This window comes from Cheilinus undulatus, linkage group 19 (genome assembly GCF_018320785.1).
Source record: "Cheilinus undulatus linkage group 19, ASM1832078v1, whole genome shotgun sequence".
Taxonomy (NCBI): Eukaryota; Metazoa; Chordata; class Actinopteri; order Labriformes; family Labridae; genus Cheilinus; species Cheilinus undulatus.
Genome location: NC_054883.1, coordinates 34,289,890 through 34,315,362, shown reverse-complemented (window position 1 = coordinate 34,315,362; position 25,473 = coordinate 34,289,890). Strand labels below are relative to the sequence as shown.

Sequence of the window (25,473 nt, the reverse complement as noted above, 5' to 3'; positions counted from 1 at the left end):
TCGCTCGCTGCTAAACAGGGATCAGATCTGCATGACCATGACTAATCTTCTGCTGCGCTTTTTGTGCGTATTGGCGTGCACCTAATTTTTCAGGATCTTTTTGCCAATTTGGAAAACTAATTGCTTTGACTCTTACTGGGCAAGCAGCGGAATATAATGCAGTTTAAAGCTTCATCTTTTATGCCCATAAATCCCTCTACAGATCCAGCCGTGTACGACGACGCCTCATTAAAATGCATAAGGCCAGGTTCTCTCCGGCCTGAGAGGGAAGGTGGTGTTTTCCCCCCTTCATCCTTTGCGTTTTCTACATGGCTGGTCAGTGATCTAGGCGCTTGGTACTCACTGCAATTTCCACACTCCTGAGTTTTTCCCCACCATGCTGGTCACTTTATTCATTTGCAAATACCCAGAGAAGAAATGAATTGCTTTTGTGGTGCATGTGGGAGCATTTCCCTCCACTGCTCCCTATCTTCTCCTCTCATTCCTCTATGCTTTGCTTGCCCCCCTCTTTGACTTCTACCCCCCTTCTTGCTGTAATTTCACCCCCAATACCGCTGTCAATCTACCCCCCTATGACTCCCCCCTTTGCTTCCTCCTCCTTTCTCCACCTCTTGCCTTCCCATGCCAGCAGTTGTAGATGGCTGGATCCAGAGGAGGCCGTCCCACTGATTGTAAGGAGAGGGACAATTGCTCCTTTAGTCTGATTGGGTCCCCAGATAGGCCACACTAGGGATGAAGAGTGTTCAGACAGCACTAAGAGGCAGAAAGCACCAGTGACAGAGCAGAAGCAGATATAGAAGACATAAATATGTGTTTTTAATAGGGGAAACTTTACAAAGAGGACAGAAAGAGAAGGTGACTTTAGGGAAACTGATGCACTGCAGGCAGTCGCTTTCACAACTTTTACAAGGCAAATTTAGCGAGCGTGCAGGGAAAAGAAGAACAAAGAGATAAGAGACGGAGAAAAACGAGCATTTTCCACAGAAGAAGGAGGGAGAAAATGGAATAAAGTTGAAAAAGAAAAAGGTAAGGCGGGGAATTTTTTGCTTAAAAAATGATCCTTGACTTTCAGCGGTCATGTTTTGAAAAACAATCGTGAAACGCCAATGATACTTTGAAGCTGTAAACAGGGAATGGTGAGAATGATTTAAGCGTGGCTGGGGAATTGTCAGCTGGAGCTGAGTGTAGAGATGAGTCAGACACGTGGTGGGAGCACTATTCCCCTACTGTCTTGAATCAATAGTTGAATATTTTATGTGCTAATTGATCAACAGCGTTTAGGGAGACAAATATCACGTGCAAAGCTGTCAAAAGTAGGTCATGGTGATTATTCAGGACGAGGTTTGTTTGCACTTTAAGAAACTTTTGCGAGCTCCCATTCTCAGCACGTCTCCTCTGTCACTACTTCAAACAAGTCACGCTGAAGCAGAGGAATGCCTATCTGCCTTTTTACGGACCTCTCTTTGGCATTCAGACCTCGTTCCTCAGCCCGAGCCAAGGTTCTGGTTCCTCTAGATGAGGAGTGATGCAGGGTTTTTTTCTTCCTTGTAAAATCCATTAAGCTATCGCCTGTCTTATAAGCTCACCTCGACAAATAAGAAGCCAGATTGGCAGGTCCGCTCTTGTAGACTTTTCTTGCTATTATCAGTGTCAGGATGAGGTGTTGAAGGATGCTGTGAAAGATGAGCGTTGTGAGCAGGTCTCCATATTAACAACACCTTTCAGGCTTCTGTGATGCTGCCTGTAGGTTGAGATATCTTAAATGACACTTCAGCCTGGGATAATAGAGGAGAGGCTGCTCCAGCTGCAGCCACGTGGAGAGCTCAAACTGTACATACGGCTGGGCAGCATGGCCAAAACTCAGATCTGGAAATTTCTTTGCTGATTGGGGATTTCTTCTGTAAGAAACAACAAATGACTGTCAGAATTATAGACATTTAAATTATTCTGGTTAATAACAGGCCATAGTAAACCCTGTTTGATGCCAGGGCAACAAAAGCAGTAGTTAGTTAGTCAATCAATTTGCATTTGTTAATCTGTCGGACTATGTAGGGGCTTGCATTTATGTTACATCTATCTGCGTTACCTCTGGGCTGTTTTCAATTGTGTAGGGACTACTTGTGTCAGCTTGCACCCATCTGAGTTTATGTCACAGCTATTTGCACTCATGTTGCATCTTTTTGCAATGATGTTGCAGCTATTTGCCTTTGTGTTGAATCTATTTGTGTTCATGTTAAGGCTTCTTTCGTTGATTTTCGTTGACATTTGTGTGGTGCCAAGTTGCAATTGTTTAGCAGCTGTTAAAGTTTATGTCTTATCTATATGCATTTACTTTTTGGCTATTTGCACTCATGTTCCATCTTTTTGCACCAGTGTTGTAGCTATTTGATTAATGTCCTAGCTATTTGCAGTCTTTTTTGCAGTAGTTGCGCCTTTTTGCATACATGTAATGGCTGTTTGCCACATGACATGATGATTTGCATAAGTGTTATGGCTTTTTGCAATTTTTTTGCATCGTGTGGAGCTCCTTACAGTTGCGTCGCAGCTATTTGAGTTCATGCCATAGCCATTAGCATTTATGTTTGCTATTTACTCTCATGTTGCTTCTCTTTAAATGGTGTTGCAGCAATTTACCTCCTAATATGATATTTTGCATTGTGTTGTAGCTTTTTTCAATTTCGTTGCATTCATTCTCATTCATGTTACGCATTTTTGCACTGATGCTGCATCCTATGACATTTGTGTCGTGGCTCCTTGCAGTAGTGTTGCAGCTATCTGGGTTTTTGCTGTGGCTACTTGCATTCATGTTGCGTCTTTTTGCGATGGAGTTGCAGCTCTTTGCTTCCTAATGTAATGATTTGCCTTTGTGTTGAAGCTTTTTGCAATTTTGTTGCATCTATTTGCATTCATGTAGTTCAAGTCAGGATCATGGGAGCCTATCCCAACTATTATGTGCTGAGATGGGAGGTACACCCTGGACTGGTCGCCAGTCAATATTGCATTTGAGCCTCCTCAATTTTATTGATGTTATGTCAGTTTGTTGTTGCAGCTTGCAGCATTAATGTAGTAGCTCCTTTGCATATGTGATCTGGCTGTTTACATCTGTGTTGTGTTTTTTTTTTTTTTTTTGTGGCCATTTGTGTTCATGTTGCAGCCTTTTGCTTCAGGATACAGCTATTTGCATTTGTGCTGCATGTATTTTCATCGATGTTGCATTTATTTGAGGTTACTTGCTTTTGCGTTGCAGCTATTTGTATTCATGTTGCACCCTGCAGCATTTGTATCGTGGCTGCTTTGCAGGTTCCTTGTAGCTATTTACATCGATATTGTAGGTATTTGCATTTATCAGACTGTTGGACTTCCATTGTGGCAATGGGTTCATGATGCAGCTTCTTGTGATCGTGGTTTGCCACTCTGCAAGTCTGCAGAAATACAACAACTTCCTATACATCTATTATTTTTAATATTACCCTTTAACTCATTTGAAATAAATCAATATTCGTTGAAAACTCAATGCATTTCCCAGCTCTACTGTTCATCCAGCTCTCATAGACCAAAAGCCTTAAATCCAAAGGAGGAGGGCTCAATATTAATTTGAAAGGATCCATCTCTAAGATGCCGCTGTTTAATTTGTGGCTGGGTGACAGTGATTGCAAACTTTTTCCAGATGACGCTCATGCATCGTGACATCATTTCCATGCACCAGTGCCTGGGATGAATGCCAGTTTGTGTGATTTAATTTCTGCATAAATGACAAGGCTCCTTTTATGACTTCCACTGAGCAATGAATGAACTAAATGTGCGTCCAAAGAGCAAGAGGAGGAGGAGACGAAAGCAGAGGATTACCGAATAGTCCAGGAAGCTAAAAATAAGTAGCAGGAAAGCCACACAGATGTTGAAAATATGTTGTGTTGAAAAAGTGGGGAGCAGAAACAGGAGTAGGAGAGGGTTGAACAAACTTCTAAAGCCCAGGCAGCACACAAAGGCAGATATAGGGCGGAGGGAGGGACGAGTAATTAAAAGCACCTTACAGTAAAACGAGCCTCAGGGAGGGAGACGCTCGCCACAGCACAGCGGTGGTGGTGCACACAGCTGCACACGCCACGGCCGGGGGAGCTCCCCACAATTAGAGAGCAGGTTCAAAGCCTGCCCCATGCCAGCATCTCTGTCCTGCAGGGGGGGCAAGGACGGAGGAATGAGGACAAATAGAGGGTAGCACTGACATACAGCATGCAGGCCTGCTGTGCGTATACAGAGAGTTCATATTTATACCCACAAACACTCAGAGAAAACGGTGTGATGTTGAGAGAGTTTGGCTTGAAAACACACCTCACTTTTAGCCTGGCTCTGCCTTTGAAGGCTGCTGTCGCTCCTGTGAGCCGACTCAATGAACTTGGTCCTTGCTGCAGGCGCTGATGGTATAGCAATAAACATACCTGGCCGTCTTATTCCATGTTCATACTTAAACCAGGCCCTGCTTTTATAAAAGCACTAAAGGAGCACTGACTGAAATTAACTGCATTTAGTGAGAAGTCAGAATGCTTTGGGATGAATCATTAAGATTTGACAATCACAACAATAATTTAAAATCATAATTTAATGTTTTTATGGCCCTTGAGGTTTAGAACAAGCATTTTAAAAATCACTGTCTGGTATTGTCCTCACATATGTTTCTGCAAATGTTGTACGACTAATGATGAATCAGGAACTTGAATGGCTGTTCAATATAATACCCAAAGAGGTTAGAGGAAGGAGAAGTGCTTTAATGTGCTTATTCTGTCAAATGCACTAACACAGAGTCATTTTGTACATGCACTCCTAAGAAGAGAGACATGTGTTATTCAAGGTTAAATAACTTCGGAACCATAAATCCTAGCAACTTGCTTGTTTTTTCCTCCGTTGTGCCGTTCTAATGATGCTATCCACGCCTTAGTTCTTACAGAACATTTTCTAGCTAGCCTGGATCTTGGGTGACTTTCCAGAGTCTTTAAAGATTAAATCCAGACCAGCAACTCCAATATTGGACGTCCTATTAGCCATTTATAATCAAATTTTTTTATCGTTCCTGCAGTTAGTGGCTAGTGCCACTAACCAGATTCATAATGGAGAGAAAGAGACACAGAGAGGCTGTGATGTGTCCCTCAGAGTCACTGCTTTAAATAATGACTCAAATTCCCAAAAGTGCAAGGATTTTTTTTCTGCAAATATGTGAATATTTTGAAGATTTTGTGTCACAGCATGATCATTTTCATTCATCATTTTAACTTTTTGGTTTTAGAGAACAAGTTTGTGCAAAAAAGAAACCCCTTAGTCATTAATATTTACTTTGTATAAAACATACAATCTTTGAGTTTTAATTTCCATTCAGTTTTTTCGTCTTTTTTTATAGTCCCAGAACTTGTTTAAGATTCAAGTGAAATTGCTGCAGCACACATATTCTGAAAGCCCAGACTATTCTGAAAAAAGCATGATTAGAGCTTTTCTGTACACCACAGGGTTGATGTTTAACAAGCTTTTTAAGACAAAAAGTCCAGGAAAGACACAATGGTTAGAAAAATAGTGCTCAGAGGGTTAAGAATGCTTCCAGGAAGCACAGCAATCAATTGCATGGTTGAATACAGAACAAATTGGTTTAAAAAAGAGGTTTGAAATGAGCAACAGCTTTGATACACTATGCACCACCTCTTTCTTATAAAAAGAGTGGCTGGTGGGGCACAGGTGGCCGAGTGGTTAAGGCGCGCCCCATGTACACAGCCTGGGTTCGAATCCTAAGCCTGTGGCCCTTTATCACATGTCTCTCCCCGGCTCTCATCCCTGTTTCTGAATTTATCCACTATCCTCCTCTATCAAATAAAGGAACAGAAATGCCAAAAAAATAAACCTTTAAAAAGAGTGGCCGGTAAACGTGTATGTGGCAGCTAGATTTGGAATCCACCTGCTGCAGTGGCAGGTAGATGAAAAAGTTATATTCTGACCCTGTGTCAAGGCGGGAGGGGGACCCAGATGAAATTTGCCCTGGGCACCATAAAGGCTTGGGCCGGCCCTGTCGTAGAGTATAACTTTGGGTGCATCTGTGCAGAACAACCAGAAGCCATGCTTCTTAAAAGCTAGTGCAAGAGCAAGTTCTGTATGTATTTACACATATAAATGAGTGAATAAACACTCTGAAATTTACAGAAATATGATTTTTGAGGGAATATATCTGTCATGTTTGACTCTGGTCTTGAAAAATGCAATCAGATTTTGCCTTGACTCTTGAGCTGCACATTTCCTAACAGATTTCACATTAATTTGGTCTGTTAAATCTGGGCTAATTCCAAACCTTACCTACAAGTCAGTACTTTTTGCTATGTCTTACTTTTAAGAGGGCAAAATTTGTTCGAATGAGCATGAGTTCTCAAAAGCAATAATTTTTAAATCTTTATATACAGGATTTAAATCCCTTCCGATGCACTATTTGAATTACCATATAGTCAAACTTTGTGACCAGAAAAATCGCCCAGTGCATCTTTATTTGGTGTGGCATGTTTGCAGATAACCAGAGGCCATGCCCTGCTTCTTAAAAGTTGGTGCATCAGCAGAGTCTGAATTAAATTATGTGTAAATAAGTAAATAAAAAGTCAGACATTTAAAAACTATACGCTCAGTGGAGGAATGTGGGCCCGTCACGCTCCGCTTTCGACCCTGGAAGTAAAATTATATTCAGCTCTCCTCCACATTTTGCAACAGACTTATTGTGCTCGGCTTATTTAAAGACAGTTTCTCATGCTGAAGGATTCTGCTTCTTAAGAAAAAAAAAAAAAGTCAAAGTGCTTCGATGCAAGCCCTGGGTCGGAGATATGCAGCGCCTTCTTGGTGGCGTTGCTCTCCACCATGCAAAATCAATTGTGGTTAACAAATTGGCCGTGACGTTTGGCCCTGCCGGGGTGGGTGGATCCCGTTTTCATGCTTCCTCCCAGTTTTTAAGGACCTTTTCCACAGTCTGGGAGGCCTCCTTTAAGAGCGGAGGTGAGAGCAGCACAGACATGGCTACTGTGAAATTAACACTTAATAATGCTCCACATAGCACTTAAACAGGGCTGAACCATGCTAATGTACCACACACTGAGATGGCCCTCTGTAACCTCTCCCAGGAAATGGGAGTTTGGTGGAGCTGGAGGTCTGAGTGAGGGTGTTTACGATCTGTAATGTGGAACTAATGACCATTCTGGTGATTAATAAAGTAATCATTGGACAATTAAAGGTCAGAAAAAGTTGAAAAACACCCCAACACTCTCATAAAACCAGAGGTGATGCCTTTTCCCATGCACCACAAGTCACAACTATAGTTGTGGAAGTAGGAAATCCCAAAGTGGAGACAAACTCCGCTTATAGATCAGTTATACTTTACATGAGCAGAGTCAACCAGACCTATTTGCTCAGGACTTTTCTTTCTTTGAGACCTTATAGTTGCCATTTTAACCATTTAGTTTTCCCCGCATATATTACCCACTCTTCATATAGGGTGCAATTTTCCTTAACAAAAATCATATTAAGCCGTGTCAGTGTTTGCTCTTTCTGCAAACATCTCAGTGCAGATTTGTGAAATTTTCCTTCCTGAATTTGCACTCAGAAATGTTGTACACACCAACTGAAGTAAAATGCAACTTTTATCATTCTGGACCTGGAAACAAGCATTAAAAATGGGGGTAAGGAAAACAGAAAATCTACCAAAATTTCCCCAAACATCTTGTTCTTCCAGCAAAAGTGTCTGGATGAAATATTCTGAAGCAGTCCTCATCAATATTCAGCTAAATTCTTGCTCTAACCTTTCTTTTGAATATCAAAATGCAGCACCAATATTTCTGGACATGGAAATTGGTGGAGAATGGTGTGAAATCAAGCAAAAAACAGTGCAAAAAACTTTCCACCTGTCTCATGGTTCTATCTCAGAGCACCAAACTCATTCTGCTTTCAAATGGCCTTTTTGTTTGTTTTTGCTTGGGACTTTTGAACATGTAACGCTTGATACTCTTGTTGATCTGCGTCACTGAAAATATTGTACAAGGCAGACAGAAAAAAAAAAAATCAAAACAAAGCCCTTACTCTACCTTAAAGGTGTGGACCTTTTGGATTATGGTATGCAAGGACATCCAGAGCACAACCTGGGTTTTGTAAATCCTCCTTCACCATTACACACTTTACTTCAGCCTCAATTTTCTGCCCAAACTTGCTCAGTCAAAACAAAGTTCTGCACAGTTCTGTAGGTCACATATAAGCTTGAGTATTTCTTGGTTCAGCCAAGTTCACGACATGCAGTTTCTCTGCAGCTGTGCCACTCTTTTATGGTATATGGTAGCTGAGCTCTCAGTCTGCTGTGACTGTTATGAAGCAGACTGACAGCTGGTGAGTGTTTTTAGAGAATCAGCGGTTAATTTACTTAATGGTTTTTAATGGTATACTCTTTGTTTCCTTCCAATGCTTGGTTCTGGCATAACGAGGGAGAAAAGCAGTTATAAACTGGCATCAGATTCTGTCTGTCTGGTCGGTTGCTATATATTCCAGCACATGCAAAGCAGTGAAGCCAAAGCTTGTAATATAAAAAGCAAAAGGTGAATTTTCAGTCCTGTTAGGTCTTGCAGAGTGTGCAGCCAACTTTTAGATAAGAATACTCAGTTATGGCCTAACAACGGGGAAAAGTGGTTAAAAAGTGGCATCAAATCCCACCGCTCTGGTCTGTTTTTGAAGCCACAGCTTGCAATATACAACTATTGAGGTAAATTTTCAGTGCTGTAAGGTCTTGCATAGCTTGCAGCCAAATGATAAATTCTCGGTTATGGCATTAATAGGGAGAAAAGCGGTTAAAAAATGGCATTAAATCCCACTGCTTTGGTCTGTTTTTAATGTCATTCATGACAAACTAAACAGCGAAGATACAGCTTGCAATACACAATGAATGAGATCGATTTTTGATCCTGTTTAGTCTTGCAGTGTGCAGCCAACTTTTTAGATGAAAAATGAGGAATTAAAGGTGCCACATATACACCAGGTTTTACAGTAAGTCTTTAAAGTTAGTGTTAAGCTCCATCAGTTATAATACAAAGAAAAAACGTGTTTCTTTGAGTGTATTTGGACATCACAGACACATTAATGCGAACAGGTGGAGTTGTTGCTATTACGTCTTTTGCTTCAGTCCCGTGTCGGTTTGTACTGTAGCAGGTGTTTCCTGTTTGTTTCCCTCCATTAGACGGAAACATCCACCTCTCTTTCCGTGTGTAGGAGCAGTTTGATTTAGTCTGTTGTCGGATCGCAGTTAATGGAGCAGCAGGTGGACTCAGAGTAAGATGATACAACAATATGGCCCATCATTTTGTCACACCAGCTGCTCCCCCTGACAATCACTGTCTCTTCCTCTGTCACTCAATTTCCTCCTCCATCTCCACAAACACATTTCCTTTCAAGGCTTTTTCCAAACAAACATCAAAATCGCATGTTCCTACACCTGTTTTCTCCTCTTCTGTTAAACACTAACAACCTCAGATTTTATATTTTATTCAGCACAAAGACAGAGGAGAAGGTTTCATCTCGGTGGGAAAATACCTCCTCGCCTTAAGTCTGCAAATCTTTTTCATATGATTTCTCCTCCGCCCTCCACCTCGCTCTTCATCTGTCTCCCTCTTTCACAGCTTGTGTGGCAAACACCAGCTGCCTTTCTCCTTAAACAAGTGGAATGCCATAAGATTAGCTGAGGAAAGATGTGTGAAATGTTTTGCCAGCACAATTACGTAGCATGTCACCTCATTAGGTTCGACAAAATGGTGCAAAAAGCTCGGGTGCAAGCCGTGACCTTTGAGGGGTGGAGCTAAAGAGGCCAGGCCAAGAACAGGGAGCTAATTTTACTTCATAATGGCAACCAGGCAGCCTGAATGGGCAGAAAAGAGGGGAGCAGGGAGGTCAAGTGTCAGCCATCCTGCCAAGCAGCTCCCTGGCAGTGTTATACACAGCCTCCTGCTGACAATGCAGCCACGCCCCCCACCCTTCCCTGCCTTTTGTGCCTCTTCAACAATGATTAACTGAGTTTGGCGATTCAGAGAGAGTCTACAGCTGCACAATGCACTCTCTCTTACAAAACATAATGGAGTCAGCCCGTGAGTCAAACAGTCTCTCTTTCTTCCGCTGTTTTTTAAAAGTCAGCCCAAAATTTCCATCTCCCCCTGCTAACAGCCTCTTTGCTTTTCTTCTCCTTTCACGCCGCGCTCCCTTTTTGCCTTTTGACCATAAATCCGTCTATTTTACCCCCCGAGCTCGTTAATGCAGGAGGAGCGAGCAGATGCCGGGCGTCTTCCTAATACATAAAAATAAGATGCAGATGGAGGGAGGCAGCGCCGGAGCTGTGCGCCGCATTCAAAACGCTATTGATTAGATCAAATTGATGTGCAACCTTAAAAAGCATCTCCTGCAAGAAACTTGTGAGATGACCTCACAGATCTTAAAGATTCTTATGATGTGTGAATTAGGGATGGGTATGATTATTCGAACTCATTGTGGATGTCCTTACTTGAGAAATGTTTCATCTATCCAAAGCGATGCACAGATCTTTTTCAGACCATGTATAGATATTAGGATACTCACTGATACTGACTCATAGGACTGTGATGAGGCACTTAGCTCATGAGAAGAGACAAGATATGGGCTCATGAGAATGAGATGAATTTCACACTCTTTTAGGTGAATTCCTAAAATGCAAAGATTGCATGTCAATCTTGAAGTTTCAACTACTATTTGCAGTAATTCAGACAAGTCATGAAGGATCAGCTGTGATCCGTTTCTTTACCAGCTGAACACAAATTATTTTAGAGTGTCAGAGGCAATTTCTAGTTCAATTGGACTACTTCAGCAAAGCCACTGCTCTGCATTTTGTTTATTTTATTTAACATTTATTCAATCAGGTTAGTCCCATTGAGATCAAAGATCTCTTTTTTCTAAGGGAGACCTGGCCAAGAATTGCAGCAATACAGCTTCAAATATCAAACACACTCAAACTCGCACAATAAACCAGGGGTGCCCAAAGTTTTTCAACATATAGAAATATATTAGGATGGTGGGGCCACTTTCATATTCCTCGCCATGAGGATTTTAAAGTTACTAATTCTAATCCAATGTAAGTTAATACATGCTTCATGATTGAGTATGCCTAAATGGCTAGTTAGTGGCTGACAGGGCAAAAAGGCAGTCAGGATTTTGGGGAGCCAATCAGATTTCAGGGGGTCCCATTTAGCCCTGGCTACCACTGGCTCTGCCCCTGAAAAGTTATTAGTGCTGTTATTTGATAATCTATCAGGATGTTATTAATCAAGATATCTTCTTGTCAAAATGTTTGTTTATACATTTAAGGTGACATTTCAGTCTCATGAGATTATGATCTCTTGCTAAATGCCAGATAACAATATACAGTGCTTTACAAATATACTCTATATTACCAAAAGTATTCACTCACCATCCTTGACTCACATATGAACTTAAGTAACATCCCATTCTTAGTCCATAGGGTTTAGAATGACGTTGGTCCACCCTTTGCAGCTATAACATCTTCAACTCTTCTGGGAAGGCTTTCCACAAGGTTTAGGAGTGTGTTTATGGGAATTTTTGACCATTCTTCCAGAAGCGCATTTGTGAGGTCACACACTGATGTTGGATGAGAAGGCCTGGCTCTCAGTCTCCGCTCTAATTCATCCCAAAGGTGTTCTATCAGGTTGAGGTCCAGACTCTGTGCAGGCCAGTCAAGTTCATCCACACCAAACTCTCTCATCCACGTCTTTATGGACCTTGCTTTGTGCACTGGTGCACAGTCATGTTGGAACAGGAGGGGGCCATCTCCAAACTGTTCCCACAAAGTTGGGATCATGGAGTTGTCCAAAATCTCTTGGTATGCTGAAACATTCAGAGTTCCTTTCACTGGAACTAAGGGGCCAAGCCCAGCTCCTGAAAAACAACCCCACACCATAATCCCCCCTCCACCAAACTTTACACTTGGCACAATGCAGTCAGACAAGTACTGTTCTTCTGGCAACCCGCTCCGTCATTTTACGTGGCCTACCACTTCGTGGCTGAGTTGCTGTGGTTCCCAATCACTTCCATTTCGTTATAAAACCACTGACAGCTGACTGTGGAATATTTAGCAGCGAGGAAATTTCACAACTGGACTTGTTGCACAGGTGGCATCTTATCACAGTACCACGCTGGAATTCACTGAGCTCCTGAGAGCGAGCCATTCTTTCATAAATGTTTATAGAAACAGTCTGCATGCCTAGGTGCTTGATTGACACCTGTGACCATGGAAGTGATTGGAACACCTGATTTCAATTTTTTGAATGGGTGAGCAAATACTTTTGGCAATATAGTGTATGTTTAAAATGGGACTTGGGACTGGGACTTTATGTCACTTTTTTTGCAAATGAACTGAATCCCTATTGAACCATGGCACCAAACCTAAGGTACAAACCAAACCGTGACCTCAATGATCCATTACACCCCTTTAAGCGAGCAGTCTGGTACTCATTCATGAGGCAATATGAGTAGTAATGCACCCACATCAAATCCCATCCCTAGTTGGAATCCAAAAAAAGCAAAGCAGAGGGAAAAAGCATTTAGAGGAAAAACCACAGGAGCAGGCACAGGAGAAAAAAACACCTTACACTTGTAATGAGCGGTGTGCAGCGCTGACGGGAACTTGTAGAACATGGTGTGAGTAAAGCTGAGCAGGGGTGTTAACAGAAACACAACAGTCTCAGAACATCACACCCCCGGGCCTTTTACAGGAGGTGTGAAGGAGCTCACCTCTCCTCCTGACAGGAGGAGGAGGAAGGGAGAGAGAGTGCAGTTACAATTTTTTTCGGTTTTGAAATTGCCTGATTGTCCAGAGCTGGAGGGAGAGAAGCAGGAGTTGGTGGTTTCAAAGTGTGCAACTTATTTCTTTCTTCTCCTGCAGGCTGCAGAAAGTAGAGAGATCATGGCAAACCCTGGAACTATCAGAGGCCTTTATCACACATGCACTCCTGGAAATTTTTAGAAAACTTCAGGACAGGCTGCCCCTGGAATATGACTGTTTCCTTTTCTCATATACACCTTACTGTGTGGGGTTGAAGCAGTCTTGTCCAGCAGTCTTTGCTTTTATATCAATGCTGCATAACTGCAAATAATTACAGTGTCAGTCTATGAACAGCCAACTTTTTCTTGGCCTTTGTGTTCACATTCTCCCACTCAGTTGCAGTGATGTTTCTTCTGTGTTTACACATCAGCTCATCCTGATGTCACATAAAAATTTCATCAGTAAATGACAGGAAAAGGTCGGACTAAAGTCATGGTGAAAAATGTGGCTGTGTACTGTCACAGGGGCTTTATCTGTACATTTTTAGACATTTTTAAGGAGCTCAATAAGTGGTTGATATTAATATATTTAGTATCATTAAGCCTGATTTATGTCTGTTTATTGAATCCATAGAGAGCATTTATTTATAGCCACAGCTTGGTCAGCGTTTATACTTCCATACTGCCATTACACTTCCTAACCTCCAGTTGTCAAAGTGGTCCCTATGGCACTTTACGTCTTAATTTACTTATGAAGCACTGACCCAAGACTTGGTTAATTTTGTTTGAGTTAGAGCTGACGCATACTGACAGCAGTTATTTTGCTATAAAAGTAGCCTAGCGTTTCTTCATGCATGACCGGTAGTCATACACCCAGCCGTGATCCGCTGACGGCCAGCTCATCCTAATTATCCCCTCCCAGCTCCCTCAGCCAATCACAGCTTTTTCTCTCAACACAGTGGTGTATGTAAATATGATGTTCTTCCCTCTAATCCCTGCTTGCATTGATGCTGATGCAACATGCTGTTGCTGTTGGCAAAGCTTAACCTCCTCCAACCCAGCCTCCTCCTTCATAGCATAAAGCTTGTTGCACCCTTGCCACTAATAGCGGTTGACGCTTCAGTTAATGGCTGATGCCTTGCTGCCAGAGCTTTCCACAGATTAGGATGTTTGGGGTTATGCTCACGTATAACCGTTCAACTAAAGTTATGAGTGACCACATTAAGCACAATATTAGTATGCGACGTGGAGACAAAGGCTAGCAGCGCTAACTGCTAGCTTTAGCCACACTGTATTCAGATGAACTTGACTGTTTTCTCAGCATTTTCCCCACATTAGACTTAACAATTGAATTGGCCAGGTAAAACAAAAAGTTGCCTTGGAACATCACTACAAGGCACCCGGGCTGTTACATCCAAGCATGGAGGAAAATGTTGGCGAATCAGAGTCCAGACATTGCTGATGGTGTGTTCTGTGATTATAGATGTTTTGGTGATCTTGATAGTTAGTTTATTATCATGATATAAACATAGCCATCATGTTTGTTTACATCCCACACGTTAGTTATGCAGCTTCAACTCTCTGGTGTTTCCTTTCAGGGTATCCTCTAGTGACATCTGTAAATACAGGCTAGCATTTTTACAAGATTACTTGTGATGAAGCTGATGCATACATGGTCTTTAGGTGAAACAACAAGTATATCCCCAGCCTTAATGGGGCCACTCTACTGGCATTGATGCATGTGATTGATATACTAACTGTAGTCAAATACCTCATACAATTCACCAACCAAGTGTTGAGCTATTTCTTTATCAGCATTGTCCCTGACATCATAACAAGACCTATCTGTGAACCACATCTTTCCTGCTCATTTTTTTATCAAAGACATTATAGTTACATAGCCTTGACACTGTCAGCCTTTTCTTCTGTATGACTTCACCCTCTAGGGTTAGGATAATGATAAATGGCAGCATGACATGTTTTTCTTTGTACCTATTGTCCCTGTCTTCTTCTCTGCTTGTATTACCTCCTCTCCTTCTCCACGTGACCTCACCAGCAGTGTATGAGTAACCCGTGCATTCAGAACGCAGACACAGCTCATTATAACTCGACAAAAACTCAGTAGTGGAGGGCTAATATGGAGGCAGAAAAAAAAAAGATGTGGAATATGTGGGATCTGCAGGTCTCCAACTGTGCACATAGACTGCTGCTCAGTTTATGACAAAAGGATGGCGGCATCTGAAAGGACATAAATCTGAGACTCTCTTTTCTCTCTTTTCAGGACACCAGAACAGAAGAGAACCAGCATTGAAGTGTACTCCTGAAGAAAGACCTTTCAAATTCCTCTCTGTGCTTAACGATGGGAGACAGCTTGCCTTTTCCAACGGTTTCCAGCACCTTGCTCCCAGTGGCCCTTTGCATTTTGACCCTTCTGCCTCACTGCCTTCTGGGTAAACCTGCAGAGGAGGAAAACACAGCGCTCCTCAAGAGGGTGAAGAGAGGCTGGGTGTGGAACCAGTTCTTTGTCCTGGAGGAGTACACTGGACTGGAACCACTTTACATTGGAAAGGTCAGTGTCGCCTACAAGCCGTGCTTTATTTGCATTCACATGTATATGCACACATGAAGGTATGACCTGAAGAAATGCTAACGGTATATGTTTCGAACCTTGTAAGAGAGCAGCCTCTATGTGTGACCTTTCTGCTCTGCGTTAGGTACCTCAGAGTGCGTTATGCAAAGAGGTTTCAAGCCTAACTTTTCAAACAGAGCAAAGAAACGATCCAGCGCTCAGCAGCCTGGAGGTTATCTTCTGCTCCGACGGCACATGAATGCAAAAGAGAAGATCATAGGTAGGCAGAGGCAAACTTCAACGACCCATCCCAATTTAATCCCTGGATGCTCTGCGTCCACAAGACAGCCTCTCTTCTGTCCACTTTGAACCACCGCCAGACAGCAGTGATTGAGTTAATTCACTTGAACCAAGGCTTCACTCACTCGGTCCAAAGAAGTGGATGTACATCTCCAACACAACGGGCATGCTCTGAAAAGAGCAGACGAGGGAGACGCTCACAGAGGAGCACTTTGATCGGTCAGTCGCTAAAGTGAACTGAACACTTGATCAATAGTTGTAAGGACAGTCATCATCAGCAGAGAGACATGGCAATCTTGCAAACTAATGAAAATTGCTATTACCTCAGTAACAGGGTGGGATGGTGAAGCTTTCAAACCATCTGAAAAGGACAGAAAAAATGGCATGTTCTGTTCCCTGTTGGGCAGTAAATATTGTAAATGTCCATTAAATTTTACAGTAATCCCTCAAGAGGCAACTGGTTTAGAGCCGCTGAACATATGGACTTACAAATGTTAATAAATCATACTCAAGAGAAAAAATGATGGTCTGCAAAGAATTCTTATATCAAGCAGACCAATGAGAAATTTAATAAAGCAAAAAAAGGATGAACCATGGATCAGTCTAAGCAGAAAAGTCCATAAAGACATTTAAAACCTAAGGGGCATTTAATAATGTCATTGCAGCAGGGATAAATGATTTTAGACAGAGATTGATTTAACATTTCATTCTTTGGGGATTTTGGAGCAAGATAGCAAAAGACAATAAAACATTAAATGATCATAATTTAGAGCTTGGTGATGTTAGCATGGCAGCTAATTCTCTAATTAGCAATGAAGCTAAAGCATCAGTTCATTTTAATGCTGATCTGTCTTCAGCTTTAACCTGTATACAAGGCTATTCAGCAGTTTCCTGTATTTGTCATGAGTAGAAAGTAAATAAAACAAGACAACTCTGTTATAATGTTAAATAGCTTAATGTAGCATGTCCTGTACTGTACAGAAGAGCAATATAGCATTAGCTGCCTGTTTCTGACTTTTGCTGTTTGTAACAATAAGCATGTTAACACTTTAAACCCACACAAGGCTAGATGATTCATTCAGAACGTCGGTAGCTCTTTGCTTCAAATATTTAAATTAACTTTATTTGTGCTAACAGTCAGATTCTGGTGTTAGCATTAGCAGAGCAGCTAAGACTCTCACGTTAGCTAAGAAGCTTAAGGAAAGGCTCACAGCTGTGACCAGGATCAGTTCCATGTCTTCAGTTTCATCCTTTTTAAAAGGCAGCTGTTTTCTATCACTACCATGAGGTAAGTCAGCTAAACAATACACATCAGTTAACATGTCAAGTCCTGTACTAAAGAACAACGTAGCATTAGTTGCCTGCTCATGGCTCTTGCTATGTTTTATATTAATAAGTTCAAGCAAGATAACACTTAAAAAAGTATGATTTGAATTTATTATTAGGTAAAATGTCAATATATCGTTGAGATATTTGGACACACAAGTTTGTGCTAATAGTCAGTGGGATTTTGATGTTAGCTTGGTGACATTAGCAGAGCGGCTATTTCTCTCACGTTAGCTAAGAAACTAAAGGCCCTGAGCTATCAACAGGATCAGTTCTGATCATTTCTGACCTGTCCTCAGCCTTCAGCCACCAAGGTAATGTTTTGACCTGTGAGCTACAGTACATTGTCAATGTTAGACAATAGAGTTGTGCAGGAATGAGTCCTAAAACAAACACATTCGTGGATAATGTTAGCTAACCTGAGACTGTATTGCACAGAAAAACAATTTAGCATTAGCTACCTGCACAGGATTTTACGACAGTTTTTGAGCAAGATAACACTTTAAACTCCCAAAGAGAGCTATAGTTTTGGTTAACTATTTTAAAATTATTATAATTTTGACAAGTATCATTTAGTGCTAGCAGTCACTGAAACAATGGTCTTAGTTTTCTGACATTAGTAGATTAGCTGATTTCTGTTGAAGACCTGTTGGCAGAATCAGTTTTGATCTTTCTTCTTCTTCGAGGCTAACCAGCAGTTTGTCACCTTAACCATTAGTGAATAGTTAAATAAACAAGTATCGGTGAAAAATGTAGCAAATTATCATTCAGATTGTCTAGGATTTGTTTAAGTAAGACATTACTAACTTATAATAAAGGCTTGATATTTTTTGTCACTGCCTGATTCAATAATTACCTCCACCAAGGAGGCTATGTGATGGGGTGGGTTTGTTTGTTAGCAACATAACTCAAAAAGTTGTAGACAGATTTTGATAAAACTTTCAGGAAATGTCAGAAATGGCATAAGGCAGAACTGATAAGATTTTGCGACTTTTCCGGATCACTGTCTGGATCCAGAAATGTTTCTAAAGGATACCTCATTATTGAGAGACAGGACTAATGGCGGAGGTCTGCGCTCTCCGAGTGCTTTTCTAGTTATATAAAATTAATCTGTTTCTTTGGCTAAATAACGGACATGCACATCAAGGTTATAAGCTAAGCAGCTTTTCCACTAATGTTAGCAAAGTGGCTAAAGGGAAGACTGTCAAAATGATCAGTCTAGATTATTTTTTTGTCTTAAACTTCATACACAATGTACCAGCAGTTGTCATCATTATCACAGAAAATAATTTATCCACATCATAAGCTACACTTCAGCTTCAACATTAGCTAAAATTGTTTGTAGACACCATTAACAATAGTCGCCTGCTCGTGACATTTCCTGTCATTTATTCAATAACCTTATGCAGTATGTTGGGGAAAATCTCAGTTTTTACTGCTTGCAAGAGCAGCTAAGGGCTGACATTAGTAGAGCAGCTATTTTTTTCTAATGTTAGCTAGACAGCTAAAGGAAATACTTCGCTGTCAGGAGGATCAGATTAGATCATCTCTGTCTGTGTTCAGCTTTAACCTTCACACTTGATGTAACGGCAGTTTGTCATCATTTACATGAGCCGTAGGTCATCATAGAATTAATGATGCTGCTGTTGAATGATGGCTCTGTAATAATGTTATTAATTTATTCTGGGATCTAGCTCTAGAGCTGATATAAGGAAATGTGAGTTACAGTTAAGTAGTCTTCCCTCTTACTGGATTTTTACATTAAGAATGACTTAAAAAATAACATTTGCATTATCAGTGGCGCATTTCAGTTGCACTTCAATACTACCCTGTATGTTTTTCCTTAAAATTGGATGATTTTTTTTTTTAGAAATAAGTCAGTTTCATTAAGCATAATGGTGACATTTATCAGAATTACAGGCTGTGCATTAATGCAGTTTATGCATTGTTAATCAACAGTAACCTTTTCAAAACATTTGGTTGCACTGCAGGAAAATTGTTAGCTAATTTGCACTTTTATTCATTTAAATTATATGGCATTTAACTGTATGGGATTCATCCAGATTATTGTCAAACTAACACACAAGATTTCCTGGAGCCATATTTTTGGACATAATTCAAAAATTCCTGCTCCAGTTCCAGTTTCCAGGCGTTTTGGAGAACTCACAGTGGCCTGGGTCAGCTTCTAAAACACTGCAGTACTTAACCATTATCCTCTTAAATCTCCCTTTGAGAATAAGATAAATCCTCTTAATTAGTGCTAAGGAATATTTCCCCTTAGCTCGCATGGGAGTAGCAGGAAAAATGCCAGTTTCAAGGATGCTCAGACCAGATAACAGAGCCCTGAAAAAGCAGTGTATGTGCTTATGTGGTGTTCTTTAGTTTGTCGCATATTCACTGAAGACTTACCTTTTCTACTTTCCCATTTAGCATTACTTCACTGATTCTTTTCAAGCTGCCCATTCTAATTTTTCCAGGCTGAATGAAGTAAGTGATTCTGACAGGCTGGGCGACTTCCCAGGGGGGCACTCAAGGCAGAAAGGCTTCGTAGGAGACGACAAAGCAGGAGAAACATGTACTGTAGCCTCCCTCATGAGCGTTGTCCCCTTTCAGCTTTTTATTCTTAGTATGCAAAGCCGAGGAAATGTTGGAGGGTTTTCTTGAAATCGAGCAGGTAATTGATAGCCTGAGTGTCAAAGTTCCTTTTTTTCCATAGGCATGGTTGGAGAGGAGGGATAAGAGCAAGAAAGGGTGGATAAGGCGTAAGGAAAGGCATCGGTCTGAGATATATATAACCAACAATAGAGTGTTGATTAAAAAGTTTGCGTCGAGCTGAGATGCACTGAGCTTTGCAGAAGAGAGAACAGGTGGGCACGTTGTCAGAACAGATAGGAAAGCTGTGTCATCTCCTCCTCAAGGGATGATCATGGCATTTTGAAGATTGCCTCTGAACTATCACCTGAATAACAACAATGACTGCTGTGCAAGTTTGCAGAGTTGGACAACCTCAGTCTGGCCTTTAATTTCACTTCATGGCAACAGACAACCAACAGCAGTATCTTGAAGAAAGTGTTTTTCCGTCACTTGGGGAGATTTTGTTGGTTCTGTGATGTTTTCTCTGTGTTGTTGATTATATGCAAGACAAACGTCAATAGGGGCCTTTAATTTCACTCCACCAGTGTGATGGGAGTAAGTACTCATCGTACACGGAGGCCCTTCGAGCACGACGTAAGCAGTGATTGCACATCAACAGGCTGGAATTTGCACTTAGAGGCCACAAAAGGCTTCTGATTGCACCGCAGGGCCTGTGGCAACAATCGGGCTGTGAGCTGTGATTAGACGTCTACTTACAGCTACAAAATTAAAGTTAAAACCATACACCAGCCCTGTAGGTCTAGACTCAACTCATCTATTGGTTATAAAAATACTCATTTTACAATTTCCGGAAACAAAAAGCAACTCAAATTTGGAATTTAGATCCCTCAGATTTTGATCTTTCCATTATTTCCTAGAAAAGTTGTGTCTTTTTATCTATTCTGATTTTAGAGGATCTCTGCTCTTGCATTGTTCTTAAACTGGTGGAATATGACCTGAATAAATAGCCTCAGAAAAAGGTCAGTACCCTGCTCTGTATTGCAGTTGTCTTAGTTGTTTTCTTGGTTATTAACACAGATTTCCTGGAACTTCTGTTGTACATTATCAGATGTCCCTCACCCCTTCTCTTGACAATTTAGCAAAAGAAATGTTGCAAACTTTGCAAATCTGTTGAATGTGCTGAGGCCAATTGAACCTAACTGTAAGACTGTGCATAACCACTTCAGTTCTTGCACAAAAGTTGATTGTAGAAGAGAAAGGAGAAGAAAACAAAAGAGCTGGTTAGGGCATTTGACCCCAACAATAACCTTTAAACAAAATCTAAAAGCTGATCGATGTAAGGCCATGACGGTGAATGTTAGCCAGAGGCAGGAGCTACTGCTTCTGATTAAGCATGCATGGGCTGATAATGTTAAATCACATCTGGGGAGGGTCCTGTAGTGTCTTCGGTGGGCCTAGCCATACTGGTCGTTTTGCCAACGTATTCAGCTGAAAATATGCCTGAAGATCAAGTTTCTATAGTCTTTGATACCTTTGACATCTTCTTCCAGCTCCACTCAGACATGGACAAAGGTGATGGATCCATTAAATACATCCTGACTGGCGAAGGCGCAGGCTCCACCTTTACCATCGATGACAGCACCGGAGACATCCACGCCATCCAGAGGCTCGACCGGGAGGTGAAGTCCCAATACGTCCTCCGCGCCCAGGCCCGAAACCGCCTCACAGACAGGCCTCTAGAGCCGGAGTCTGAGTTCATCGTAAAGATCCAGGACATCAACGACAATGAGCCGAGGTTTCTGGATGGACCCTACCAGGCTTCTGTGCCTGAAATGTCCAAAATAGGTGAGTAAGGGGAGACGGATGAATGGAGACAGGAATGAAGCAAGTGCCTAGGCATGTTTGAGGTGTTTGTTTTTAAGGGAGCAGCTGCTGCCTGAACAACAGCAAAGTGCATAATAGTCGAGTGAAGTCATGTTGTCCTCAAAGGCTGGGCTACATCTGTTTCATTCAGTATTCATAAACCTGCACTGTGGTTACTTTGAAGTAAATGAGCATGGTTTAGTCCTCCTGCTGTGGATGGAAAAGTTAAACCAATATTTTGATTAATGTGCCAATATTTGCAGACCAGACCCGCCTCTGTCTTTCCCTTCTCTATCTCCTCAGCAGCCATTCTAGAGGTGGAAACTGGTTCTTAACTCTATATAAAAGGACAGAAACTTGTGTAAAGTAGGACTCCGGTTAGAGATAAGGCACTGATGCAACTGGCCCCCTGATGTAAGAGAGAAAAGTACAAGCTGTGAAATTTACTCACTGTATAAAAGTAAAGAGTAGACCTCAGGGGGATGTTTCTACTGGCTGTTTCTGTGAAAAGCAAGTGAATTTCATGTTATATTTGCCAGGAAATTGCAATCATTCTTTCTTAATTTAGAATTCCAAAAAATAAGATGTTGGGAAGAATGGTTATTAACTTTGCTCTAATGTGTAAATCTATTGAAGGATGCATTATTAATTGTCACTACAAATTCCTGGACATCACCTTCAAAACATGCTTGTTTTCAGGGGTCAGGTTTCCCTAAATCGTTGTTTGGCATTGAGACATTTTTGCAAATGTCCTTTACACCTGATAAGCACTGTTGGATAGAACAAGCATTTATCTTTTCTAAGGGCTTTTGGCCCAACTACCAAGGGTCAAAATAGGGCAGTGGGAATAATGTGTTAATCACAGTAAGACTAAGGTCTGAAATGAACACATTACATCGCATGTAATTGCATCACATGCTATTTTGTCATTTAAGCAGGTATCCTCTAAAGCAGAAAATCAGGGCCTGTTCAATCCAGGAGGAACACTTTATTTCTTTCAAAAGTTATGATTTTTTTTTTTTTTTTTTTTACCCAAACAGGAAGCTAAATACTCTTAGCTTAAGACAGTACAACTTACAAAGTAAAAGCAGTGCAAAGAACGGTTTGAATTGGTGAATAGACTAGTGTAACTTGGATACTTAAGCCCTATTTACACAGGATTAGTATTACCAAGGGACCTGTGGTAGTTTGTAACAATTGTGCAGTTTTAATTCTGCATGTTTGGTCCCCTTGCAAATCCACCATGTGTGTTATTTGCGAAGTAAAAACTCCAGTGCAAATTACCAACCATATTTCAGCACACACAGATGGCATCACAGGTAATACTAATCCCATGCAAATCAGCATCTCTGTAATTAAGGGTGGTACTTGTGTGCTTTTTATGGTCCGTGTGGCTGTTTCTGATCAAAAAAGAATACTGAGGGTTGAAAGTCATCTACCAAGTTTTCATCTGGACCATTATATTTCTTTTCTTTCAGTCAATTTCCTCTTATGTGGACAAAGGATTTTATTTTGCTTTACTTATTCACTTAAACTCTACTATTTAATCATACATTTTCACACTGCTGCTCTCTTCACATGCTCAGCGCTCCTGCTCTGCCTCCTACAGCTTCTCTTTACCTGTGCCTGATTTTATATCCGTATTATTTAGCCATACATTTCACACATGACCCACTACATGTATAACTACAGGAAATGTTTAACAGATGACAAGAGCAATTCATATATAACATGAGATTTTTCACTCTCTCATACATTAACATGAGTAATGTTAAAGGACTCCTTTTTCCTTCTTACTCTTTCACCTGCAGATATGCACAGGTGAAAGAGTCAACCTTGATGTGTAGTAGGATAGCCAAGGGAGATTGATCACTAGTTTATTCATGATGGACAGCTCACTACAGATTATAGAAATGTAAAAAATGATAAAAAAAACTATACTTTGGCTTAATTTATCTAATGCAACTCCAGTTAATAGTATGTATAGGATAGGCTTCATAAAGGAAACGCTACCTGCAAAATGCAATGTGCACAGCTTTGTATTTTTACATATAATTTTAAAAAATTAGAGTGTGTTTTCATTGTTGCCAACATGCATCACCTCTGTGTTCACTCATCCCATGCGGAGCACTGCAACAAATGTCAGGGGGTAATTCATGAATTACCTGAGGTCCACCTGAAATATTAATTCAGTGCAAATTGTACTTTAGATAGAGAAAGCAGCTGGCCTTGAACCTTTGAAAAGTGTATATACTGTCACATTAGCCAGTGGTTATTGGGATTCTGTCATTTTTTGTACATGCACTCCTGCATATTTCTTATTATATAACAGAGTATTTGACAGAATGAGAACTTTGATGCTGTCTCCTAGCTCTAAGTTGTTGTTTCAGATCAAACTCTTGTAGCGGCACTCCTAAATTATACAGAAGTCAACATCATGAACTACATCCATTTGACTTCATTTGATTCACAAATCATGGCACTAGGAGGAATTGCTTCATATTGTCAATACAGACTTAAAAATATGTGTTCCAGAATATACGATTGAATTCTAATCATGCCATCAAAATTCAATTTATAATCATTAACTATTAAAATTCACTGATTAATTCTGAAAAGAAAAATCTGTCTTTTAGAGCCATGGTTAAAATCATTCTTAGTATTGTAAAACCAAAGTGCAGCAAAATGATACGTGGATAAAGAAAGTGGATATTTCCCTTTACTCGCACAGAGGCTAATCAAATCAAATCTGAATTTACTTTAAAGGCAAATATTTGACTTTCAGAGCAACTTTTAAGAGCAAAACAAACACTCAGCCCCCTCCTCTCCTGGCTCCACACTCCCCTCTCCCCCTGTTAGACCAGCAAGGGCCTGTGAGACAAAGAACAGCAGACAACTGCAGATAAACATCTGAAAACTAGTTTCTGCAGTGTTGCAATTAGTTTCGAGTGAGGATATGTATCTCAAAGATGATTTGGTTATCCAGAGAAAAAACATCCTTTGGTTTGGAAAGTCTACTGTTTCTCCATCAGTTTTACTTTGGTGGCGAAATTGAGTTATTTGCACGCAGACATGGTGTCCTTGGTGATCGAGGTCATCTTTCTTCCTTCATGTATTGGCGGGGCTAATGGTCAGAGAGAGGATTTCATGTCCAAAAAAATGTGTGAAAGATGTTTGGGCCTCTGAGCATAGCATAAACAAGCTGAAGGAAGTACAGTCCCATCAGTGTGAACACAGAGCTGAAAACAACAAACCCAGAGATAGTTAGATGATTATTTTTATAACCTCAATTATTTCAACAGTTTTCCAAGCCTGGGGAAATATTTATTTTCATAATTGTAACTTTTATTGATAAAGTGTTAACTGCTAATGAAAGCTGCCATTCTGTTGCTGTATCTCATTCATGTTTTGTGCTGCTTACTTGGACAAGGATTATTCTCTGCCATCAGCTGTGCATTCTTTACTTATCATGTATTGTTATTGCTTTGATTGAGAGCCCCCTCTTGGTAGGATTAGCTTATGTGCATTTAAGGCTGGACATGAAGTGAAGTAGGCTGAAAGATCTTAAAAAGCAACAGATCATGGTATGATCTAAAGAAATTCAAGAACAGATGAGAAACAAAGTCACTGACATCTATCAGCCTGGAAAGGGTTTTTAAGGCTTTGGGACTCCAGGAAACCACAGTGAGAGCCATTATCCATAAATGGATAAAACCTGAAACAGTGGTAAACCTTCCCAGGAGTGGCCAGCCTACCAAAATGACTCTAAGAGCACATGGACAACTCATCCAGGAGGTCCCAAAAGAACCCAGAGCAACAGCTAAAGACCTGCAGGCCTTACTTGACTCAGTTAAGGTCAATGTTTATGATTCAACAATAACAAAGAGACTGGGCAAAAATGGCATCTATGGGACAGTTACAAAGCCAAAAAAATATTGATGACCTCCAGGACTTTTGGGAAATATTCTGTGGAA

At 40.8% G+C, this 25,473-nt stretch overlaps 1 protein-coding gene across 1 annotated transcript in view; it reads left to right on the top strand.

Annotated features, from left to right (window-relative positions):
- Window positions 1-15,205: 15,205 nt before the first annotated feature.
- Window positions 15,206-25,473, top strand: part of LOC121527303 (cadherin-20-like) — a 43,604-nt gene continuing 33,336 nt past the window's right edge. Inside the window, exons 1-2 of the mRNA XM_041814211.1 lie at window positions 15,206-15,415; window positions 21,187-21,481. Coding sequence (XP_041670145.1) covers window positions 15,206-15,415; window positions 21,187-21,481 — 505 coding nt within the window. The remainder of the gene's footprint in view (window positions 15,416-21,186; window positions 21,482-25,473) is intronic.